This window comes from Schistocerca gregaria, chromosome 2 (genome assembly GCF_023897955.1).
Source record: "Schistocerca gregaria isolate iqSchGreg1 chromosome 2, iqSchGreg1.2, whole genome shotgun sequence".
Classification (NCBI taxonomy): Eukaryota; Metazoa; Arthropoda; class Insecta; order Orthoptera; family Acrididae; genus Schistocerca; species Schistocerca gregaria.
In genome coordinates this window covers 342159058-342183907 of record NC_064921.1, presented here as the reverse complement: position 1 = coordinate 342183907, position 24850 = coordinate 342159058, and the positions used below count along the sequence as shown (strand labels likewise).

The 24850-nt window shown below is 39.9% G+C and overlaps 1 protein-coding gene across 2 annotated transcripts in view; it reads right to left on the bottom strand.

Annotated features, from left to right (window-relative positions):
• The window catches only part of LOC126337018 (protein nessun dorma-like), a 176367-nt gene that overhangs the window by 126882 nt on the left and 24635 nt on the right, over nucleotides 1–24850 (bottom strand). For both annotated transcript variants that reach the window (XM_050001284.1, XM_050001285.1), the window contains exon 2: nucleotides 20335–20510. In XM_050001284.1, coding sequence (XP_049857241.1) covers nucleotides 20335–20510 — 176 coding nt within the window. The remainder of the gene's footprint in view (nucleotides 1–20334; nucleotides 20511–24850) is intronic.

Genomic DNA, 24850 nt, shown 5'->3' with positions numbered 1-24850 from the left:
CTTGGGTGCTACCCTCTCTTCCACTTATAAGCTCTCAGATTTCCACATCTCATGCAGTGCAGTGCCCAACAATCAACCTTTCCTTCTCTTCCTGTGGAATAAGTCTCCCTTGACCTGTAGTTCTGGGAGACTTTTCCGAAATCTACCCCTTTTCCTAAACCGCACCAGTACTTTTCCTTCATCCCTATTCATTCTCCTTCAACTCTTCTGCCAGAAGAAGGAGCCACTGGCTCTGAAAACTTGCCGACTTTAATATATTTTATATGTGTGTTCTCCGCTGCCTCTTGGTGAGTAGATTATTTATCTAACCAATTACATTATATTTTCAAAAAATTTATTGAGTAGCATAGAAATTCACCAAGGGCGTGGTGGTGGTGGTGGTGGTGGTGGTGGTGGTGGTGGTGGTGGTGGAAGGGTGGGGCAAGGCAGTAGTTATTAATTTTGCCAGATCTAAAATTAAAACATTTTAGTGGCAAAAACAGTAACTACCTGGACCTTTTAGCAGCCTGTAAAGTTTGTTTTCCCAAAGGGCTGACAGGCAATGCAAAATTGAAGTTCACAAATGTGGATGAATCAGAATGCAACTTTATTCTGTGATTATGTCACATTTGAAGTACTACTACTGAACATATACTGGGCGTAGGAAAGTAGTTGGATAGTAGAACACTTCTCATTTCTCTGTAGTCATGCTATCACAATGGTAGCGGAAGTATGCACGAGTTCTACCATGACAAACTGCAGGAATTTGTACACTTAGTTAAGTCATTAAGAATGTCAAAAGAGATCATCACTCTAAAGAAACACCTACTGGAAAATCTGCAGTGGGATTCAGTCCATAGGCCCACTGAATTGGTGGGCAAGTTAATCGATTTCGTGGAGGGCATTGAAACAAGTGAAATGGTTCACAAAGAAATAATGAAACAACTGAGCAGAAAGGAATGCAGAATTAAGGTACGGATTGATTCCAGGGGACAGGACTAATTATCAGTCACAGTCCAGCAACCGTAACAGCAGAATAACACAAAAGCAGATGACTGCAGGCATCATGGGAATGGGGAGCAGAGTAGTGGCCAATCGAGACAGCAGCTGGGAAAGTAAATTCTCTCTTAACTGAGTTCTGAGGAGGAAGCAGGACTAGTTACCATAATATAATGAGAAGATGGCACACACATTTGCTGTGGAGGCTGTATTAGGCAAGGAGGATTTACAAGGAGGCTGGAGACAACACAAACATAAATGCAAAAGAAGGGACAAGCAAAATAAAACATCAGTAGATGTATTTTAGTTGTTTGTTTAGTAACAAAGATCAAGAACATGATTCGGTGGGGCTAGCAGCATTAGAACTGGACAATCAGTCAAATGAGTTGGCGTTGATATCAGACAGCAAAGGCTGTCTTGATTCTGGTGTGGCACAGTTGGTTGATTGGTTGGTTGATTTGGGGAAGGAGACCAGACAGCGTGGTCATCGGTCTCATCGGATTAGGAAAGGATGGGGAAGGAAGTCGGCCGTGCCCTTTCAGAGGAAGCATCCCGGCATTTGCCTTAGAGTGATTTAGGGAAATCACGGAAAACCTAAATCAGGATAGCCGGACGCAGGATTGAACCGTCGTCCTTCCGAATGCGAGTCCAGTGTCTAACCACTGCGCCACCTCGCTCGGTGGTGTGGCACGCACAGTGACAGTTCTGGAGCCACAAACATTAGCTGCTAGCGAACAGGACGTGGACCTGTGACAGCAGATAAGAGTCAGGCATACAATGGAACATGCATGTAGTGAAGAGAATAATATCACTGTAAAGCAAGTTGCTGCTGTGAACCTTGTTGTGGATTCAGCAAGTGGCAAGCTGGGATCTCTCAAGAAAATTATGTAAACACTGCTGTTCCCTGTGAAGAAGTCAAGCCTTTCTCATCGTAAACAAAAGTGAGCAGTTTGTTTCTGATGACAATCTACACACTGGTTGGCTAAGCAAAGATGAATGTGATTAAGAACCTAGTGATTACAATGTGCAAGCTAGAATGAAAATATATTGGTACCGCAGAGGTGGGCATCATCAGAGAAGTTAAGGTAATAATTAAGTTACGAAGCCTCGGAAAAAAATCAGAATGGTTTGAAAGAAGAGTTTGATATCATTTTCTGCAATAGTGAAACTGAGCCTCCCAATGATATTTATGTAAAGATAAAGTATATTGATAGTTTTAAGGAAATTGAGAGTGATCTGTTTGATGAGGCAGAATTAATGAAGAAGCCAGAAGTAAAAATTCAGCCTGTTATAAATGTTACTGCTAACAATGTTGAAGTAGATCACTTAGTTAACACAGGCAATGGTGTGTTATGTGTCTGAATCAGTTTTCAATCACGCCCGAAGTAAGGAAAGGGCTGTTTAATGTACAACAACTGTCAAAATTAAAACTGTAAGTGGTAGCTACAGCAGACCAATGAAAAGTGAAGTCATTTTTGAAGTAACACTTGATGGAATGATTTATGTACCAGTACACAGATTTTTCATCATTCCAAATTAGCATACTAACACACTGTTAGGAACAGATTTCCTGACAAAACAAGTGAACAACCTTAGTTTAGAAAAAAAAAAATCACTCTATAGAACTGAACACTGGTGGATACAGCAAGCACATAAGGTTTCAAGGAGCATTCACAGGAGCTACAATGGTAGCAAGTTTGTGTGTAGATGGTATTAGTAATTATTTTATTATATCTAAAAACAAAGATTATGTGACTTACCAAACAAAAGCGCTGGGAGGTCGATACAAACACAAACATACACACAAAATTCAAGCTTTCGCAACCAACGGTTGCTTCTTCAGAAAAGAGGGAAGGAGAGGGAAAGACGAAACCCACATCCTTTCGTCTTTCCCTCTCCTTCCCTCTTTCCTGAAGAAGCAACCGTTGGTTGCGAAAGCTTGAATTGTGTGTGTATGTTTGTGTTTGTTTGCGTGTCTATCGACCTGCCAGCGCTTTTGTTTGATAAGTCACATCATCTTTGTTTTTAGATATATTTTTCCCACGTGGAATGTTTCCTTCTATTATAATTATTTTATTATGTACATATGATAGTTACTCCACTGGTTAATATTGGTACAAGCATGTGGTGCTAGATTCCAAGTGTGTGTGTGTGTGTGTGTGTGTGTGTGTGTGTGTGTTAGCATAAGGTGTAACTTAGGTTTGTTGTTCTTTTGGTTCAATGAAAGGTTAAGACAGCTGATGTGTTACCTATAGCAGGAGATTTTTCACTGACACTTGCAGTGTTGTGGTCAGTGTTCTTTTGTTGTGAAGACATAGGAAGAGTGCAGTTGTGCTCGGAGGGGTACGTGATCATGGTGACGGGCCAGAGGGCCCGGTGGAGGCACTGCTGACAACAAAGAAGGCTTTTATTCAGTCTCAATACATGCTTTGTCATGGCTCAGCGAAGTAGAACAGGCTTCACTCTGCTGACCCTGACCGGTGCTGACACACATGTGGCACTGGTGAGAGGATGCTGCATAAGTGTCCCACAGTGCCGACAGCTGGCCCATGGGCAGTCGGTACCCTCTGTAGGCCATTTAAGCGACATTACGAGCGTGCTACTGCTCCATCGACGATAGTGCGTGGGATGGCCCCTCGGCTCTGCACATCACCACTGAGGCGGCGTGTGAAGACTGCTTTGAGCAGTATTTGACCCACTGTTTCCAGGCAGATATTGGCTGACAGCTGGTGCTGTAACACTACATTCTGGGTAAGGAACTCAGTACTGGTGGCGGGAGGGGCAGAGGGCAGGTTGGCGATGCTGTGGCATTAAGTTCCATGAGGAACTTAGTACCGGTGGCGGCAGGCCCAGCCCGTCTTGAATCCACAACTCCTGCTGGCAATGCCCAGCTGTCACATTGTCTGGCATGGCCCTTGCGTCGTGGTGGTGTTGCTGGTCCTGGTGACGTGAAGTGCTTCTGCTCCAAAAGTCAGACATACTTATTTCTCCCTGACACACATTTTTTTCACTAATACCTGGATCCTACTCATGTCGCTCACAACAAGAGACTTGCTCTGGTGTGGTAACACTGACCCGCTTGCTATGGTCATTACCACTGTGTAATGCAGGTTTCCACTTAGAGCGGCTATACTTGTCTCGCAATCCCATCGTGTTTATGTTAATCTGATTCATATTTCGCCACACTGTGGATATGGATATCAGCCTGCAGCTGTTACTGCAATACTTCTTGGGGGGCTTTCTCACTGCTTCTTACTACTTTTACTAAAAGACTGATAAGGGGACCCTCCATACTGTAAATCATCGATTTTGATGCGCTTCAAATATGTTGTAGTGGCACTTACCCTGAGTACCAGGCTATCCGGTTTTTTAGCAACGGGCCTTGGTTTTTGAGAAAATTGATTTTGAAGTCCTTTGCGTGCTTTGTGTACTGTAACATTAGATGTAACTCGAGCAAGTCAGCGTAGCACAGTGGTTAAGGTGCATGGCTACCGCGCTGGAGGTACCGTGTTCGAATCCTGCTCTAAAATGTTTTTTATGTATACAAGACCGTCCGGAATATTTGATCCTAATCTTCAAAAAAGAGTAGACGAATTAACTGGGAAATACAGAAAAGTAGTCGTGTCCTGCAATAAATGCGGGAAATTCACAAAACTGGTATATGAACAATTTTTGCATTCTGTAATTCTTCCGTACGTGGGAAACAAAAAAATTTTCTACATTAGCGTTTCATGGGGAGGGCAAACCGATTGAACTTTATACGATATTCACTGATGAAACAAAGGCGAGCACCTGCACCCTTAAAGTGGTCCCACAAAGTGCACTCCTTACTGTCAGCCTGGCGAGGTTTATTTTTACCAACAGGTGAAAATTTTCACGAATATTGTTCAGAATGGTCTCAACTTGATGGAAGCAAATAGGGAGATCGCTTCTGGGGAACATTCGATAAAATTACATTCGCTAGTCCTACATCGATTCAGGGCACCTAATTTTGAAAGCATGCTTAGTTACGCATAATTCGCATCGAAATTAGCAGTTGAAAGAGAAATCTTTTTGAATGCAAAAGAACTGTTTCCCGGTATCACTCATGATGAAACCGTATGCCTGCAAGACAGTTGCTTTCATAAAATGCGTGTGGTGCTGCGAAAATTTGTGCTTCGGTTGTTTCTATGATAAGTATCACTCACAATTTTGTTTTGGCACATCAAGCAATGTGGATGATGAAAAATAAGATTTTGTAATATTGTAAGACAGAAAAAATTAATAACTGAATATATCTTTATAATGTTGCACACCTTACATTGTTTGTTGATAATCTTTGAAATAAAATTGAAAACTGTGGTCGATTTTGAAGAAAAGGAAAAAAAAAGTAAACCAGCAGGATTTGAACATGGTACCTCCAGTGTGGTAGCTGTTAACCTTTACCACTGCGTTACGCTGAGTTACTTGGAATATTCCTTATGTTACGGGTATACAAAACACACAATGAAATTCAAAATAGATTTTCTCAAAAGCCAAGGTCTGTCGCTAAAAAAACAGATAGTCAGATACTCAGGGTAAGTGGCTCTACAACATATTTGAAGCGCATCAAAATCTGTGTTTTGCAGTATGGAGGGTCCCCTTGTGAGTAGCAAGACAACATATGGGTCACATCAGCAGAAGCATAAAGTCTAATTTTATTATCCATTTTCCGCACAGCAGTTGCCAACACTATTTGCTATCTTAACGATTTCTTGTCACACCTATCTGGTCTGCCATGTGTGGCTTCATATAGCTGTATCTAGGGGCACTACATTGTGTTTTTAGTCAAGTGGCTCCTGTTTCTTTGGTAGTGAATGGTCTGTCTGATACGACAAGGATGATGATGTAACAATGCTGAGTGCACTGAGGCTACCGCCATCTGAAGAACTAGAGCACGAATATCAGATGTGGTGTTTCATAACGTGTGTAACCCTTAAGACATATAACAGCAGCATAAACACAATCGGTGAACAATATACACATAAGACAGAGAAGAGGGCACTTGATGCTGGGTAATGCAATTTTTTGTGAATTATTCTGTTCACTTCTTTGACCAGCTCAGTTTGTACAATTTTGAGTGCAGATACTGAGAAAAATTGAACTTTAAGACCTGTCTCTCTAATTAATCTTTTTCCTTGTTCATAAAACTTTACGCTGACACACACAAAAGGTTACACACAAGGTTAACTGTTTATTTGCACAGGTTTTTGTATGAGAACATGTTGTTCTACGTAGATTTAAGAATGAGACTCACAAATTTAATACTTGTTTTATAGTATAAGGTAACAGAAAGTGTCATAAATGACGACTGTGCCAGTGGCTAAACTGTTACACATTTGTTTACATTATTTTTTTAGTGATGATTCTATGGTTCTCTTCTGGTGGGATTTAGTATTTTGTTATTTCTCTGTCTTATTCACTGCTTGAAAGCTGAAGTAAGTGCAGGTACTTTAACGCCACAAACAGTAAAGAGGTCAGAGGTGGCATTTAAGTGTGGCAGCATGTCTGCGTACCTCAAGCATGGTAGCTTGACCAGCACACTGCTGGTCTGAAATTTGACAGAAGACTGAGGAGGCTTGAGGGGGGTGGGGGACTAGGTCATGTAGTCATGCTCAGTTCACAGGCTTCTGTCAAATTCACCCAAGCCTGGATGCGACGTCGTGCAAGCGGTTACAACTCAACTCACACACAGATTAGATAGCTTTGCACACATTTGCATATGTAGTGCATAAACCATACAACTTACAGCGGAGCGTAATACACTGACTTGCAGACCACAGCAGGGCAGTTCAGCTGATATAATGACTGACTAGGCAAATAATATATTTAATTAGTCATGTAGCCAAGAAGGTATCTGTAGCAAATGTTCACCATATCTTTAATAACAACTGTATTAACTACCATTCAAAAGTGCACATCTTGATGCACTGAGTGAGCTACCTACATGGTTACTTACATACTTAATTAGCAAATGAGAATAGACTGAACCACATGTTTAGTTAGTCAGCATAATTAACTACTAGAGTCAGTTATGAACATCGTGGTATCATGTGGTGGTAAACGTAACTACATCTCATGAAAAACAGATCACAAGAATTTTAGGTTTGATCAATAATTTCAATTAGTTAATCAGAATTTATCATAGTTTTGCCTGTAATTCAAACAACACTAATGACATATTAATTTAGATAGTAGCAATGGGAAGAGATACCTTTTCCTACATAACTTATGTGTCATTAAAGTGTGTATTGTTAGCGAACTACATCACCTAATTTTTACTGTAATAAACCTTTAAATCAGCTCTTCAGTACACTTCTGGTGACACATCTAGCTTTAAGATTGCATTTCTGTATCTGAAGTTTTAACTTGCACCCATAATCTCTCTAATCTGCTGAACAGCATAGATTCTCAGAAATTGGAGGGGCAGGAGAACTACCTTGTAAAAGAGTGCCACCACCTTTAGTTTGGAGCAGTTGTCCAGGTGCAGATGAAGAGGCATGAGCCATGCTTGTCTGTGTAGGAGGCAGGGACAATTTGGCTGCACCTTTTCACAGACTTAAAAAGTTTTTTTTTTTTTTTTTAGTGACAGCAAGAGTGAAAAGTTAGTATTGTTTCATCAGTGGAACTCTTAATTTTCCAATGTGTGGCGGTCTGGACATAGAATAACACCACACCGGATAAAATTCTACCTCAATCAGCTGAATTAGGCTCTGAATATTTTTACTTCAGTTGACACTTATAAAATTTTGTCGAGCATTTGACATACTCATATTTGTTATGAGCAGATCTAGTTTGCTTTTAGAATAATCTCGTCAGCAGTGGGAACTCTAAATTTTGATTGTTCAGTGGGAACTCTATTGTACAACTGTTGACACTTAGGATAATTTCATCATGTGTTGAATGGACCTGTGTTTATCACGATTAGTGTGAATCTGGACACAGAACATTTTGGGACATTACATTCACGCATTTTATTTTGCAGTGTTAATGGATTTATTTTAAAAATCTATAGTGCATTTCAAACCACTATATGGGGGTCAAGTTATTTTTAATCTGTGTAGTAACAGTGGAAAGAATTCGCCAGTATACCATTTAATATGCACATCTGATGAACAAATTGTGTTTGGTATGGAACTTTAGACTCTTTGTTGGGCGACATTATTTGCATGCTGCACCTACAAACCATTCTGATTTTCTGTATCCGGATAATTAATTTGAAATTTATTTCTGAATAAATGACATGTACAGTTTCTAAAGCTTACAACAGTGGGGGACTGATGACCTTCGCTGTTTAGTCCCCCTTAAACATCCCAACAACCACCACCTACAACAGCGATATAAGGGAAAGACTATACGTAATTTTATTACCGTGCAGTCGTACCATTCACTGAAAGGAACGTTATTTGGTTGCAGATGTTGAAAGGTGATGGATGGGTTTCTAACCTCTGCTTGTCTTTTGCGTAGACAGATGGGCAGTTATCGTAGGCAGATGCTTGAGTGAAGCATGCCACAAGGTATTCTGCAGTTACTGTAGGACTAAATTAATAATGCTATCTAAGAGGATACTGTTAATACTGGCTGCTATCTGGCAACCACAAATGTAATAAAACTTGGTCGATAGCAGCGAAGAGGAGGTATACGATCTTAAAGTAGCAACATACCTTTCCCTAGATTCGTTTTTCTAGTGTTTTATATGGTAGTGAAACCGGGCATTTTTAATGGGAATAACGGCATCCACTAATGGGTGGTACTTTTGTTGTTAGAGCTGCTGCTTGCAATCTTTGATTGTGTTAGCAATTTTTGTGTGTCCACTGTGGGATTGGTTCTGATGAGATCTTCTTGAAGAAGGTGGGTTGATTAATTCTGCTGCTTTTAGCACTGACGTAGTAGCATCCTGTAGTGCGGCATCAATATTCCCCTGTGGAGTAGCACTGGATTTGTAGGGCAGTTTTCAAAGCATGCCAATAGATTTTCTTGAAGGCTCATCATTGACTGTCACTAATGGGGGGAAAAGGTATGTGGGGGTCATGACAATGAAAAACTGGTGGCTCTTGTATACGCCATTGTGTACCTTTCATTAGATCTAAGTACAAACGTGGGCTACAAACGGACACTACTGCTCACGGTTAAGACATAAACTGACAATGTTTCAGTTTAAAATAATGCGAATATTGCAATTTCAGCGAAGATTCTTGTAAAATTTAAAAGTTTTTTGAGCAGGAAATGATTCCATTATACAGGGTGTACATTTAAGTCCAGGAACACTTTCAGTTATTTATTGCACAAGAACTAAACAGCGTACAGACGACACACATATTTCATTTTGAAGAGAAACCCTGAAAGTTGTTTTTACAAACATTCGATATGTGAACAATGCGTGACCCGGCAGACGTCAATACGGTAACTGAATTCTTGCCATACCCATCCCAGCATGGCCATACCCGTCCCATCATGGCATCGTCGACTGTGGCAGTCGCTTCCCGCATTTTCTCCCAGAGCTCTGCTACATCACATGGTAGAGGCGGTACATACAATAAATCTTTAATGTGACCCCACAGAAAAAAGTTGCACGGAGTGAGATCTGGTGATTGGCGAGACCATTTCATGAAACAGCTCGCTCTGCACCTGAACTCGCCATGTTTGCGACTAGCGCTGACTATCGGCAAATTATCGAACTCCGTTGTGGCGGTATACATGAAAAAAAACTTTCAGGATTTCTCTTCAAAATGACATATGTATGATATCTGTACAATGTTTGGTTGTTGTGCAGTAAATAATTGAAAGTGTTCCCCGACAAAGTACACCCTGTATTGCCATGAACTACGGCACAGTGTGGCGTAGTTGTTAGTGTCGCTGGCTGGCATGCTGTGGGCTGGTGGTTCTTACCAAACCACAAGTAGTTATTTTGTATTTATCACTTCTGGAAGGTTGTTGAAATATTTTATGTTTGAATATCTGGAATATCTATTGGTTGTTTAAATAATACCATTCTCGAATATATTCGATGTTTGTATAAATAACTTTACTCTTTGTCCAGAAGATCAGTTGTGTTCTGGTCGTGCACTGGTATCAGTAACAAACTTGCTTTCTGTTCTAAGTATTGTGAAATACTTCACAACTGATCCTGCCTTCGGATTTGAACTGGATTTTGGTTTCGACATGACACTGTTTGGTGGAGACCAGGTAATTCAAAACATCTGCATCACTGTGGCTCCAATTAGGTAATGTAAAAGTCATTGCCTACATGGACATGAACGTCTAGCATCCATCAGTGTTTTCCAGAGGTTGAGACGCCAATAAAATGGAGGAATGGATTCAACTAAGTCATAAAATATAACAGGAGGGATGATATATCATCTTTGTCAAACTTATACTTTTAGTTATTCAACACAGCCCAGCACTGGTTCGAGAACAACGATGAGAAGCTCAATAACCAAGACCAATTTCCAGGCCAAGCTGAAGAAAACATTTAGTGATAACCAACAGCAAGTCCACTTAGCAGAACAATTTAATAATAAGGTTCAAAACTTTACGAACTTTTACATAACTTACAGTAGAGATGAAGTTACATTAAGCTCTGCCTCCTACAATTTTAAAGCCACACAGTAAGAAGTTTTTAAAAACACAGTTGTCAATTTTATTTTTATAGATTAATTTTTATGAAACAACTGTATGCTATTTTTTAAGAAATGACTAAGTTCTACTTAGTAGATCCTACTTTAAGTATTAGTTGGCACGTCCAATTGCACATTATGCCACCTTAAAGATCACAGACTATTATTTAAGATAGCTTGGCTCACTAAACTGCACTAATTATGGTACATGTGTACTCGTGAACTGACAGGATATAGTATATGAAGATTTTAAATGTGGTGTGTGTTCATTTTGTTTTACACAATGTAATATTGAATTTCTGGTACAAATGTTACTTTTCATTTTTCTGTTTATCTGGCAGATTCTGATGATGGGTATGGTTGAAATGGGTTAAGGTGCATGTTTTTAAAAAATAAAAAATATAAATAGTGATCGAGACAGACAGTTATATTCAACAGATATAATAATCACCAACCGTTACAATTATTTTATTGTCATTTTCAGGAAGAACCAAATTTATTTATTTATTTATTTTTTAATAAAAGAAGCTCTCGTTGAAAAAATGATAAAGTTCATAGGTGCACAGATTCCAATCAAAGTACTGATCACAGAGACATCATGAAACAACTTCACTTTAAATTTTCATAGAAGCATTTTCACCACTACCACTTAACTCATTCTTCAGTTCTTTGAAGTAGGTAAGTGCAGTAATCTTACTCACAGAAATCTTGACAGAAACAAAAATGTGAGAGCAGATGATGACAAATGCAAGCACACATTTATTCTTATTTACTCATTTCTGTTTATCAGTTTTTTACATTGTGAGAGGGTGATTTGATTGTATGGACAAATGTGTCGAAAACTGAATTTCATTCTATCCTACAAAAATATGTGATTTCCATCAGTTAGTCATTTCTCAATTTGAAAATATGTGACAATTTAATGTGCATTGTCTCGTGCACACTCAACTCAGAGAGACTGCATGTCACAGTCACGGAAATTTTCAAATTAGGATTCAAGAACTAGGTCATAGAGCCACCAGCAGCTTGTATGTTTTTCTCGCAAAGTTAGCCTCAGTAGCAGTGCCTCTGTCAAAACTGGCTGAAGAGTTGGTGGTGGAAACTATCTACTGTAAAAAATTTAATCCATATAAAAAATTGCAGTTCAAATGCTTTACTTGCAGTTGGATGCTGAATGAGCTACTGTTCATGGCCAGTTCGAGACTCAACTAATTATGCACCAATGAACAAGTAACCACATACTGCACTCAGTGAATGTTGTCTGAATGCAGTAACTTAACCATAATGTAATCAATCACAACTGTTCCCTTGAGACAAGCAAACCATTAACACAGTTACTCTGAAGTCATTCCTTACACTGCCCTTCCAAGCAGATACACATATCACAATATGCAATAGGCACAGTATCAGTCTTGAAAATCAACACTCTTCATGACCTAGTTCTAATGTCAGAGTTGGTGATAATCATTACTGAAATTTGACACAGTCCATGAGAATAATTATACACCCACATTCCAATTAACTATCTAAAAAAAGTCACTAAATTACTGAATGAACTACGGAATACAAAATTTAGATAGATGGTAGGAGATGACAATTTATGTTGGATTGGGACTGGAACCCAGATCTCCTGCTTAACACTAGCAGCTGCTTTAACCACCTCAGCCATCTACTCACGCTCCCTGTCCAACTCGAATTCTTAACTTGTCACATGCTAGTAGCATCCACTGTCCATGCACGTACTTGCTCGCAGCAAGTCCTGTATTCCCTAAACAGGCTCAGACCCTGTTGTGCACCCGCAGTGAAGTAATGATGGCAGTCACGCAGGCACGTGCACACACACGTGGGCATGCACAGAGTGTCTTCTTCCTCTTGTGGGAACACAGGACTCGCTGTGACCCAGTAGATGAGTGGGCACTGTGCACTACTAATGTGTGGCAAGTTGAGAATTTGGTTCGAATGGGAAGTGTGTCCAGATAGCCCAGGTAGTTAAGGCAACTGCATGTGTTAACCATGAGATCTAGGTTCAAGTCCCGGTCTGGCGCAAATTTTCAACTTCCTCCATTGACTTATTTTGACGTCCAATTGCAGCTGGTGTTAGTCTGTCCTCCGTAATTTGATATTTATGGTTGCTGTATCAACAACAATGTGGTGTCTGCCCTGTTGGACATGTCTGACAAAACAGATACCCCATACACAGTATGTCTACCGATGCAATTGCCTTAACTTCAGTGCAGATGCAAAACAGGGTCTGAGCATCTTGCAGGAATGTAGGACTCGCAGCGAACAAGTGGGTGAATGGACTGTGAATCCACTTGCACATGACAAGTTGAGAATTCGGGTTGGAGAGGAAGCATGTCTGGATAGCTGAGGCAGTTAAGGTAACAGCCAGTGTTAAGCAGGAGATCTCGGTTAGAGTGCCAGTCTGGCATAAATTTTCAACTCTTACCATGAAATTGTCTCCCACAAGTTCAACCCCTCGTTCAAGTCATGTGAGATGGACAACGACATCAAGCAGGGGATTGCCTGTAGGAGCAAGGTACATTGGGGACTGCGTGTTCCCGAGACTGCTACGGTAACTGTGAAGGTCCTACAGGAACCCTGAAAAGTGACGGCTAACAGGGCACTGGTGACGTTATGATAGGCCCAGCAAGCCAGTAGTGGATTATGATTTCTGCTTTCAAAAATATAACGGGCCTCGGAAAGGACAGATTTAATCGACGACAAACTGGCTATAAACAAGGACTAAGATTTGGAACATTAAATATACAAACATTGACTGGAAAGGTGGAGGAGATTGTAGACATGATGGAAAGAAGGATGTTAAACCTTTTGGGTTTAGCTGAAATGAGATGGAAATGCGAAGGAAGGAGAGAACTGAGGAAAGGCTACCAACTGTACTGGAGTGGAAATGAGGAGGGAAGGAGAAATGGAGTCAGAATAGTAGTAAGAGATAGATTAAAAGAGGAAGTGAAGAGAATAAGTGATAGGATGATGAAGACCTAAATATCACTCAAGGGGACGACCATAGAGGTAATTCAAGTGTATGCACCGCAGGTGGGCTGCACTTCTAAGGAGAAGCAAGAGTTTGAAGAGGAAATGCAGAAGCAGACGGGAAGGAAGAACATGATATTAATGGGGCACTTAAACGCACACATTGAAAGAGAAAGACAAGGCTGCGTAAGTGTGCTTGGGCAGAAGTTGCGGCTGCCGAAATGAGGAAGATGAAAGACTTTTGGAGTTCTGTCAAAGGAATGGCTTGCTGGTTGGGAACTCTTGGTTCAGGAAAATGGAGAGCTACAAGATTACCTGGAACAGTCAAGACTTAAAGAGGAAGTCAATAGTTGACTATTTCCTGTATAATAGTGAGATGAATAGGAACACCATTGACATTAAGGTATTACCATCAGAGGCCTCTGATAGTGAGCACCGTTTGCTGATAACAAACCTGAGATAGACTAAGAATAATAAAGGGACAGAAAACCACAAAATATGTATAAGAGTATGGAAGTTGAAGGAGAAAGAAAGCATGCTGCAGCAACTACAAGTAGTAAAGGAAAGCATCCCAAAGGACGAACCAAAAACGGTAGAAGAGGAATGGGGTAGATTCAAGGGAACATTTGGTAAGTGCGGAGGAAAAAAAAAAAAAAGAGATGGAAAGAAACATCCCGGTGGAATGATAAATCAAAGGATATAGCACAAAAGAAGAATAGAGCCTTTAGAGTATGGTTCCAGAAGAGAAAAGTAGAGACAAGGGAAGAGTATCAGGTAAGAAAGAAAGAAGCAAAAAGAGTGGTGGCGGAGGGAAGAAGGAAGTGGATGGAACAGTGGACCAGAATGACGGAGAAGGATAGTGAAGGTGTTAAATGGGACGATGAAAAGTAAGAGGAAGAACGATATGACAGATTATGCTCAACAATATAACAAAAGTGGACAAGATGCAGAGAATAAGGAGGAACTCACGAATATGTGGAAGAAGTATTTTGAAGAAGTCCTGAACCAGAATGGGGACCTGGATGAGGAGGAACAAGCCGAGGAGAAAAAACAGGAGGAACAGCAAATAGAAAAAGATCTTACATGGGGAGAAGTGGAAGAGGCATTGGGCAAGATGAAGGGACGGAAGTCACGAGGTCTGGATGAGCTGAGTGTAGAGATGGTGAGAACAGCAAGAGAGGAGGGGACACACTGGCTATATCGAGTAATAAAAATTGTGTGGAGACAGAAGATGATTCCAGAAGACTGAAAGAAGGGAATAATTGTCCTGATGTTTAAGAAGGGAAATAGAAAAAGAGTTCTAGAACTATCGGTGGATAATATTGGTGAGTCATTTTGCAAAGATTCTTGAGAAATTTTTGGAAGCACGAATTCAGGCAAAATTGGAAGGAAGAATGAGAAAAGAGCAACATGGCTTCAGACCAGGAAGGTTCATGGTGGATCTAATTTTTGCTGTAAGACAACTGCAGGAACAGCACTATGAATATGGAATAGATCTACTAATGACCTTCCTGGACATTGGAAAAGCATATGATAGTGTATGTAGAAGCAAAGTGTGGAAAGCCCAGAGAACAGAGGAGTAGCAAAACAGATTATCTGGAGCATAAGGGAAATGTACCATGAAAGTGTGAGCTGTGTGAAAGTGGGAGGAGAGAGATCAGTGTGGACTGAACACAAGAATGGCTTGAGGCATGGAAGTGCACTTTCACCATTACTCTTCATTGCAGTGATGGATGATATAATGAGTACAGCAGCACAAGTAATTGGTGACAGGAAGATTAAAGTTATGGTGTTTGCAGATGATCTGATGACTTGGGGGAATAAGGTGGAGGAAGTACAAGTTGGATGTATGGGAATGAACAGTACAAGAATATGGGATGAAATTCACTATAAGTAAGTGGAGCAATCGAGGAGAGTGGAGAGTTTCAAGTACCTAGGGAACCTGATACAGGAAGATGGAAAAAATGAGCGAGGGAGAAAAGCATTAGCATTTCGGAAGTGTGTCAGAAGCCTGATATGGAGCAAGGATGTATCTCAAATCAGTAAAAAGGTTATATACCAGTGATACTATGTCCCAATCCATACATATGCATCATAAACCTAGGTTAGGAAAGAAAGAGAAAAAGGCAAAGTACAAGCTAGTGAGATGAAATTCTTGAGAATCAGTACTGGAGTGACAAAGATAGACAGGTTAAGAAATGAGAGGATCAAAGAGTTAATGAAGGTGGAACCATTACAGGAGGAGATAAAAATATCAAGGCTGACAAGGGGATCCTCCATACTGTAAATCACGGATTTCGATGCGCTTCAAATACGTTGTAAAGGCACTTGCCCTGAGTACCTGGCTATCCGGGTTTTTAGCGACGGGCCTTGGTTTTTGAGAAAATCGATTTTTAAGTTCTTTGCACACCTTGTATATCCCTAACATTACATATATTTCAAGCAAGTATGCATAGCGCAGCGATGAAGGTTTACGGCTACTGCACTGGAGGTACTGTGTTTGAATCCTGCTTGTGTACCTTTTTTCCAAAATCAACGAATTTTTCCAATTTTATTTCAAAGAATATCAACAAACAGTATAAGGTGTGCGAAATTATAAAGATATATTCAGTTATTAATTTTTTCAAATATTCATTTTGTTTGTGGTTTGCATCATATTCTCCCAATTCATGTTCTTCGGTGAAATCTATCAATTCATCATTAATAATGATATGTCTTTTGATCAAGAGATCCTGTATTGCGATACATATCTCATCGCCAATTGCAACGTAACTGGCAGAGATCAAGCTAGGCGGTGTATACGTTAAAGAGATTCAAATTTCGGAATAGATTTTCGGCGTATTTAATGGCATTTGTGATTACACCTTTCGATTCTTCGTTCAACTCCTCTACTGGTGGATCTTCTGCTGCCTGCACTACTGCAGAAACACTTGGTTCTCCCATTTCAGAGAATTTTTCTAACACACGGCACTAGAGACTCTTTGCAAGCAACTGGCACTATAGTTAGATGCAAACGTAGAGAAATACAACTCCCATCCTCACTGGCCTAGTAGCTGGGTTTCCCATTATGGCTAACGGTATTCATGGGAGAGGGGATAATAATGGGCGGAGATCGATTTCAGGCAATACAAGAAGCGACCGTTATACATACATTTGGGACTCCAACTGCGAACCACAAATGGAATGAATATTTGAACAAATTAATAACTGAATGCATCTTTATAATTTTGCACACCTTACACTGTTTGTGGGTATTAGATTGGGAAATAAGACACTTAAAGAAGTAGTGAAGGAGGTTTGCTCTTTGGGGAACAAAATAACTGATGATGGTAGAAGTAGAGAGGATATAAAATGTAGACTGGCAGTGGCAAGGAAAGTGTTTCTGAAGAAGAGAAATTTGTTAACATTGAGTATAGATTTAAGTGTCAGGAAGTCCTTTCTGAAAGTATTTGTATGAAGTGTAGACATGTATGGAAGTGAAACATGGACGATAAATAGTTTGGACAAGAAGAGAATAGAAGCTTTCAAAATGTGGTGCTACAGAAGAATGCTGAAGATTAGATGGGTAGATCACATAACTAATGAGAAGGTATTGAATAGAATTGGGTGGAAGAGGAGTTCGTGGCACAAATTGACTAGGAGAAGGGATTGGTTGGTAGGACATGCTCCGAGGCATCAAGGGAGCACCAACTTAGTATTGGAGGGCAGTGTGGAGGGTAAAAATCATAGAGGGAGACCAAAAGATGAATATACTAAGCAGATTCAGAGGGATGTAGGCTGCAGTAGGTACTGGTACTGGGAGATGAAGAAGCTTGTACAGGATAGAGTAGCATGGAGAGCTGCATCAAACCAGTCTCAGGACTGAAGACCACCACAACAACAACAACAACAACAACAACAACAACAACACTGTTTGCTGATATTCTTTGAAATAAAATTGAAAAATTCAGTAGATTTTGGAAAAAAAATAAAAAAAGAAGAAGAAGAAGAAGAAGTAGTACACGAGCAGGATTCGAACACAGTACCTCCAGCGCGGTAGCCATGAACCTTTACCGCTGCGCTACACTTACTTGCTTCAAATATATGTAATGTTACAGATATACAAGGTGCGCAATGAACTTATAAATCGATTTTCTCAAAAATCAGATGGCCAGGGTAAGTGCCTCTACAACATATTTGAAGCACATAAAAATCTGTGATTTACAGTATGGAGGGTGACCTTGTGAGATGGTGTGGACATGTTAAGAGAATGGAGGGGAAGGGGATACCCAGAAGGATTCACGAGATAAAACTGGAAGTAAAGAGACCAAGAGACAGATAGAGGAAATGAGTAGAGAAATGCATCCAGAAGAAAAGAGAAGACTGGACCAAGGTGAAGACAGAGAGATAGTGGCAAGACAGAAGATGATGGAGGGCCTATGTTCCATAGAGACCCGGCCAGAGGCTGGAAACTGTCCAAGATGATGATGATGATGATGACCATGAAATTATTACAAAAACACACACACACACACACACACACACACACACACACACACACACAACACATACCTGTGTTCTTTTCTAAGTTTACAATAACTGAAACTTAACACTTATTTATCCCAGATTTCCATCAAAAATTTAGATTTCTGAATAACTGAACATAGGATGGAGATTTGTTTGAACATGAACTTTCAGACACAGTGACAATTTCTATTTAGTTATATTGAGTTATTTGCACAAATCTGCCATTCTATTTCAGTAACACTGTTTTACCCAAGGATATTAATTATTTTGGAATTAAATGGGCGCAGGTTTTGCTAATATATCTTGAGCACTTGTTGTATGAATACTTTATTTATTTCTACAGATTTTTCCTCTGCTGTATCAGGAAGTCAGTAACTGTGTACACGTTTATTTATGAACAAAGCTTGAAATTACTGATATTTTTAGCTGATGTGGTCTTTAGCCAAACTAACTTATTTAGAATAACTAATAGAATGAACCATATAACAAATTTGAGTTGAATTAGGCTTCATTCTGGAACTCCAGTTTTAATGTCCCTAGGACGTATTATATCCATGGTCCTATCTAAGATGTAATAAACTTGGGAAAAAATTATTTTTTTTATTTTTGGAAGGAAGAAAACGTAGCAGATGGGTATAGCTGCCCATCTTGCTGCATCTCACTTCCATTCTTTTTCTTTTCTTTCTACCTTGGGTACCCACAACAAAGATCACGAACAATACACGGAGACACCCACACCTGATGCTATATTCAAAGCAGTGAGACATGATGAGCCACGGCAGTGCATTTGACCAATTCATCAGTATTTCAACATACCTCCATGGCTCAGAGTAGCTATTAGCTTCTTTTACATTATCACTTAAGGAAAAGGTAAAGGTAAAGCAATTTGTGGTAGGGCTGCAGGTTAATAAAACTGCTAAATATATAACAAAAGAAATCAAAAATATTTAAACCAAACTTACTCCCTTTTTGAAGCAGAAGAAATTAAGTACATGCTAGAAATGAAATGATGGAGTAATACTTTGGACTACATTTGGAAATGTGTACCAAAATGTTGTGCAAGAAAAATCTCTCAGAACGACATAGCAGCTACTCCCGATCAGGAATCATTTTTTTTCTCATTCACTGATGAACGTATTAACATCAGACAGCTAAAAATCTATAATACTTACATGTTCTCAATCTAGTGTTGCGGACATTCATCACTATGTATGAATACAGCAGTTTACACAAAGACATAGATGAAGTTTACGTGAATGTAGTTGAGCACAACTAGGTATAAATTTTGTTTCATATGTTGAAGTCTTAACAAATCTTCTACCGCAGTTAGGTTTAATTTTATTAGTACTTAATATTCATTTATATGAGTATGGTGATGAGCATAGTGTCTCAGGGGTAAATCTTGTATGTTCTGTACATTTTCTTGAGAAATCCTATACAAGTATCCTGACATGGATGCTGAACAAATACAAAATAAAACAAATTTAGTGTCTTCTATCAAACATCAGAAGTTTTATTAATAAATATGATAAACTTCTCACGTCCATGCAGCAAAATGAAATGTAGGTGGAATGTCATTAGATGTACTGGGCATATCACAACATTACAAGGAAACCACTGAAACTAGATAGATTCATTTTGATGAATACAGACTAATATAGCACTACAATAGAGTCAGTAGGAATACAAAAGGAGTGGATATGAATGGAAAAAAATGCAGTAAAAACCAGACCCTTTAGGCTAATAAATTTTGTGTTTAACAACTACGAGTGCTCTACAAAGAGTGGTTCAGGAAACAAACAAGTTTCTGGTAACGAAAGTTTACTTGCCACCAGTAGGAACTATCTCACACTCCACAAAGCAGCTGGAGACACTTTAATACGGTTTTACAGATGTAACTGAAGGAACATTGTTTGTGGAGACTTTAATGTTTATTTCATGCCAGGTAGTACTATCTAGTGTTTTGGACGTTCAGATTTGCATTATCTGCCACAATAGACATAGTAAAACTCCCAATGACAATTTGTTTCATGGCTCCTACTACCTTCTGTGAGTTGGATACAAAATTAAGTGAGAATGGTTTCTTCCTCGTTATTTTCGTTCCAAGAACTACAAAATTCACACCACAGCAGCATGGGCTCGATGCCAAAAACTGTTACATCTGATATTATGACAACTAGAATTACTGCTAAAATAACTGCGGATGTAATAATAGATATACCTCAACTGGTCCAAACATTCAGCTGTTTCTTCTATTTTAAGACAGTTCTTTCTCTGTTGTTTTGTTGGGTACAGGTGAATCAATGGAACTCTGTGATACAGTGGCAAATGGATATCGTCTTGAACAGCATTCACCTCAATTACAGCTGAAAGTTCTGTGCAGTCAACTCCCAATACCTGAGTAACAGAATTTATTATTAACATTTAATTGAAAGGTAAAAGATGAAGAAACATACCAGAAGTAAACAAATCAACTGGTCACAGACACATTTAGATATCATACTTTTAATTATACTGAAATTAAAATTATTCACTCTGATTAACTTGTGCACGATGTTTTAATAGTAATCTCTGTCTTCCAACAGAACACAGCCCCAGGTCTTCAAATCTCGCCCGATGCACTCCCCAGAAATCAGTCTTTCCTTCTCAAATCCTTTTCCTTCACCCTTCTTCCTTCCCCTTCAACCCTTCTACCTGAAGGAGGAGCCACTGGCTCCAAAAGCTTGCCAATCACAATAGTCTTTAGTTTGTGTTCCGCTGCAGCTTGGCGAGTAAATTTTTTTTATCTATCCAAATAATGTTATCGTAATTATATTGTTATCACATGATTACACATCATGTTTGCTGTCACTTAATATATTCCAGTGGAGATGTATCGACTCAGTTTATGTATGAATGATTTATTCATTAGTTTTAAGTTTCCAGTTTTCATGTGACACATATATGGATGGATGATGCACGTCCTTGAGGTGCGATGGCGATCACAGTAGTACAAGTTGCAGTACCTGAGTTATTCTTGTATAACCTTCATGAGTTGGTGTCCCAGTATGGAGTAGCGGGGCACGCCTCTGTGTAAATGCATGCGTCGTAACTATGTTGAGGGACGACACAATGGAATATAAGATGTCGTAGGAATTATGAAAAATGTCATTCGCCTGATGTGGGTTTCTAATGTCCAATCTCAAACTGTACATTAAACCAACATTCCCTGTTAATGCTGTAATACAAAAAGTGATTGTACATTGGTATACACTATACGGTGTTGCTGAAAGAAGAAACACTTCATATTCATTTTTAGTCGAAAATTGGCAAAGAGTATCAGTTTCAGCACAAGCACAACTGTAGCAATAACAATCAAGTTGCATGCGAAGAAAATTTATTTACATGTGCAGCAGGTAAATACTGCAAGTTTCCCTTTCTTCAATCTATCTTCTAAAATTAGTTGTAGGTTCAGTATTGCCTCGGTCGTTCTTAAATTTCTTCAGAACACAGTCAGATCACCCCCAGATTGGATTATATCAGTCAAACTGTTCTTCTGCAGGTAACTGGTGTCCATATTTTGCAGCCATTACTTCTTACAGTGACACTCCATTAATACACCTTTCATCACCTGGCTTCATAGGTATTGTATTATTACATTTTTTTTAAATGTCTGGTGGCATTTTTGGTGTATCATATATCCCACACACCGGGCAGAACCGTTTTATTATGGTCAGTTCTTCCAAAGATCTTAACAATTCTCACAGAATGTCGAGTACATCACGTGCATTGTTTCAACAAAGGTCTTTCAGTGCTCTAATAAATTCCTGCAGTATTGGGTCAGTCCATCTCATTTTCATATGCCACCTGCATTTCCTTTCCATAATACTACCTTCAAGTTTCTTTCCTTTATAAAGCCATTCTATATATACTGATCTGCCAGAACATTATGACCACCTACCAGTGGGTCAGTGTGTCCATCCTTGGCACGGATAACAGCAGGGATGTGTCATGGTATAGAAGCAGTGAGGCCTTGGTAGTTTGACGGAGGGAGTTGGTACCACCCTTGTCCACACAAGTCTTGTAATTCCCGTAAATTCTGGGAACGGGGCTGATGAGCTCTGACGCCACATTCGGTCACATCACAGAAGTGATCGACTGGGTTCAGAACTGTCAAGTTGGGGGGCCAGCACATCAACTGGAGCTCGTCACTGTGTTCCATCACACTTCTGGCCTTGTGACACAGTGCATTATCTTGCTGAAAAAGGCCACTGCCATCCAGAAACATGATTGTCACTAAGGGGTGCACGAGGCCTGCAACCAGTGTATGATACTCCTTGGCCATCATGGTGCCTTACATGAGCTCCACTGGACTCATGGATGCCAGCATGAATATTCCTCAGAGCATAATGGAGCCACCGCCAGCATGTCTCTGTCCTGAAGTATACTTGTAAAGGAGCTGTTCCCATGGTAGATGATGGATTTGCATGCTGCCATTGGCAAAATGAGGAAGGTATCAGGAGTCATCAGATCATGTAATAATCTATCACTGCACCAACAGCCAGCGCCTATGGTCATATGTCCATTTCAGTTGTAGTTGCCGATGTCATGGTGTTAACAATGGCACATGCACGGGTGTTAACACTGGTACACGTATGGGTCATCTGCTACAGAGGCCCATTGTTAGGAGTGTTCAATGCACTGTGTTTTCAGACACATTTGCACTCAGCGCAACATGTTAGTCTGACGTTAGTTAACATTTTAGTCTGATGTTAGTTCCGCCACAATTCTCTGCCTGTCCTGTTTTACCAGTCTGCCTAGCCTACAATGTCTGACATCTGTAATGGAGGATGGTCACCCAATGTCACAATATCTGGATGTGGTCTCACCTTGGTTTCACCATGTACTGAAAACATTCACCACAATACTTCTCTAACACCTAACAAGTTGAGAAAATTTCCGAAATGCTCATGCTGAGCCTTCAGGCCATCACAATATATCCCAGTCAAACTTAGATAGATTGCATGCCTTCCCCATTCTACACATGGACAGCATGTTCACTGATTTTACATACAACATGCATGTGGCTGACTAATACAGTCATTCTTCACCAGGTGATATTGCTGTCACCTGGACAGGTTTATTTTGATAGTAGATCGGTGGTCATAATGTTCTGGCTGATCAGGGTATCTACCTGACAGAATGGTTTGACTCCTCCACCTATAAGCTTTGCCATAGTGATCCCATCCCAGAAAACCAACATAACCTCCAATCCCTAATGTAATCCTTAGGAATTACTCCTCTCAATTCATCCCTCGCCTCACCTTAACAACATCCCAAACACACACCTTCTACACACCGCCAAAAATTTACAAACCCAACAAACCTGGGCCACCACTTAGCTGGTTATTGTACTCCTACTGACTGAACGTCCGCCCTTGTTGACCAACACCTACAACCAACTGCCCAAAATAATAACCTATTTCCTTCAATCGCCCCTATCCCTACTTGTCACTGTTGATGCCACCTCCTTATTCACCAACATCCTTCATGGATATGGCCTTGCTGCTATCGAACACTACGTCTCCCAATGTGCTGAGTGCTATTGAAAAGAGATTTCAGATCGATTCCATATTCCTGGTTTTCAGGAAGGCTTTTGACACTGTACTACACAAGGGACTCTTAGTAAAATTTGCGTGCTTATGGAATATCGTCTCAGTTATGTGACTGGATTTGCGATTTCCTGTCAGAGAGGTCACAGTTCATAGTAACTGACGGAAAGTTATCGAGTAAAACAGAAGTGATTTCAGTCATTCCCCAAGGCAGTGTTATAGGCCCTTTGCCGTTCCTTATCTATATAAACGATTTGGGAGACAATCTGAGCAGCCATCTTTGGTTGTTTGCAGATGGTGCTGTCGTTTATTGACTAATAAAGTCATCAGAAGATCAAAACTAACTGCAAAACGATTTAGAAAAAATATCTGAATGGTGCGAAAAGTGGCAGTTGGTCCTAAATAACGAAATGTGTGAGGTCATCCACATGAGTGCTAAAAGGAACTCAAACTTTGGTTACACGATAAATCAGTCAAATCTAAAAGCTGTAAATTCAACTAAATACCTAGGTATTACAATAACACACAACTGAAACTGGAAAGAACACATAGAAAATGTTGTGGGGAAGGCTAACCAAAGGCTGCGTTTTATTGGCAGGACACTTAGAAAATGTAACAGACCCACTAAAGAGACTGCTTACACTATGCTTGTCCGTCCTTTTAGAATACTGCTGCGTGGTGTGGGATCATTACCAGGTAGGACTGATGGAGTACATCGAAAAAGTTCAAAGAAAGGCAGCACGTTTTGTATTATTGTGAAATATGGGAGAGAGTGTCACAGAAATGATACAGGATTTGGGCTGTAAATCATTAAAAGAAAGGCATTTTTCGTTGCGACTGAATCTTCTCACAAAATTCCAATCACCAACTTTCTCCTCCGAATGCAAAAATATTTTGTCAATGCCGACCTACATAGGGCGGAACAATCACCACAATAAAATAAGGGAAATCAGAGTTCATATGGGAAGATATAGGTGTTCAGTCTTTCCGCGCACTATACAAGACTGGAATAATAGAGAATTGTGAAGGTGGTTCGATGAACCCTCTTCCAGGCACTTAAATGTGATTTGCAGAGTATCCGTGTAGATGTAGATGTCCTGAAGTTTCTAAACCCAATACCTCATCCTTCATCAACATTACCAACTA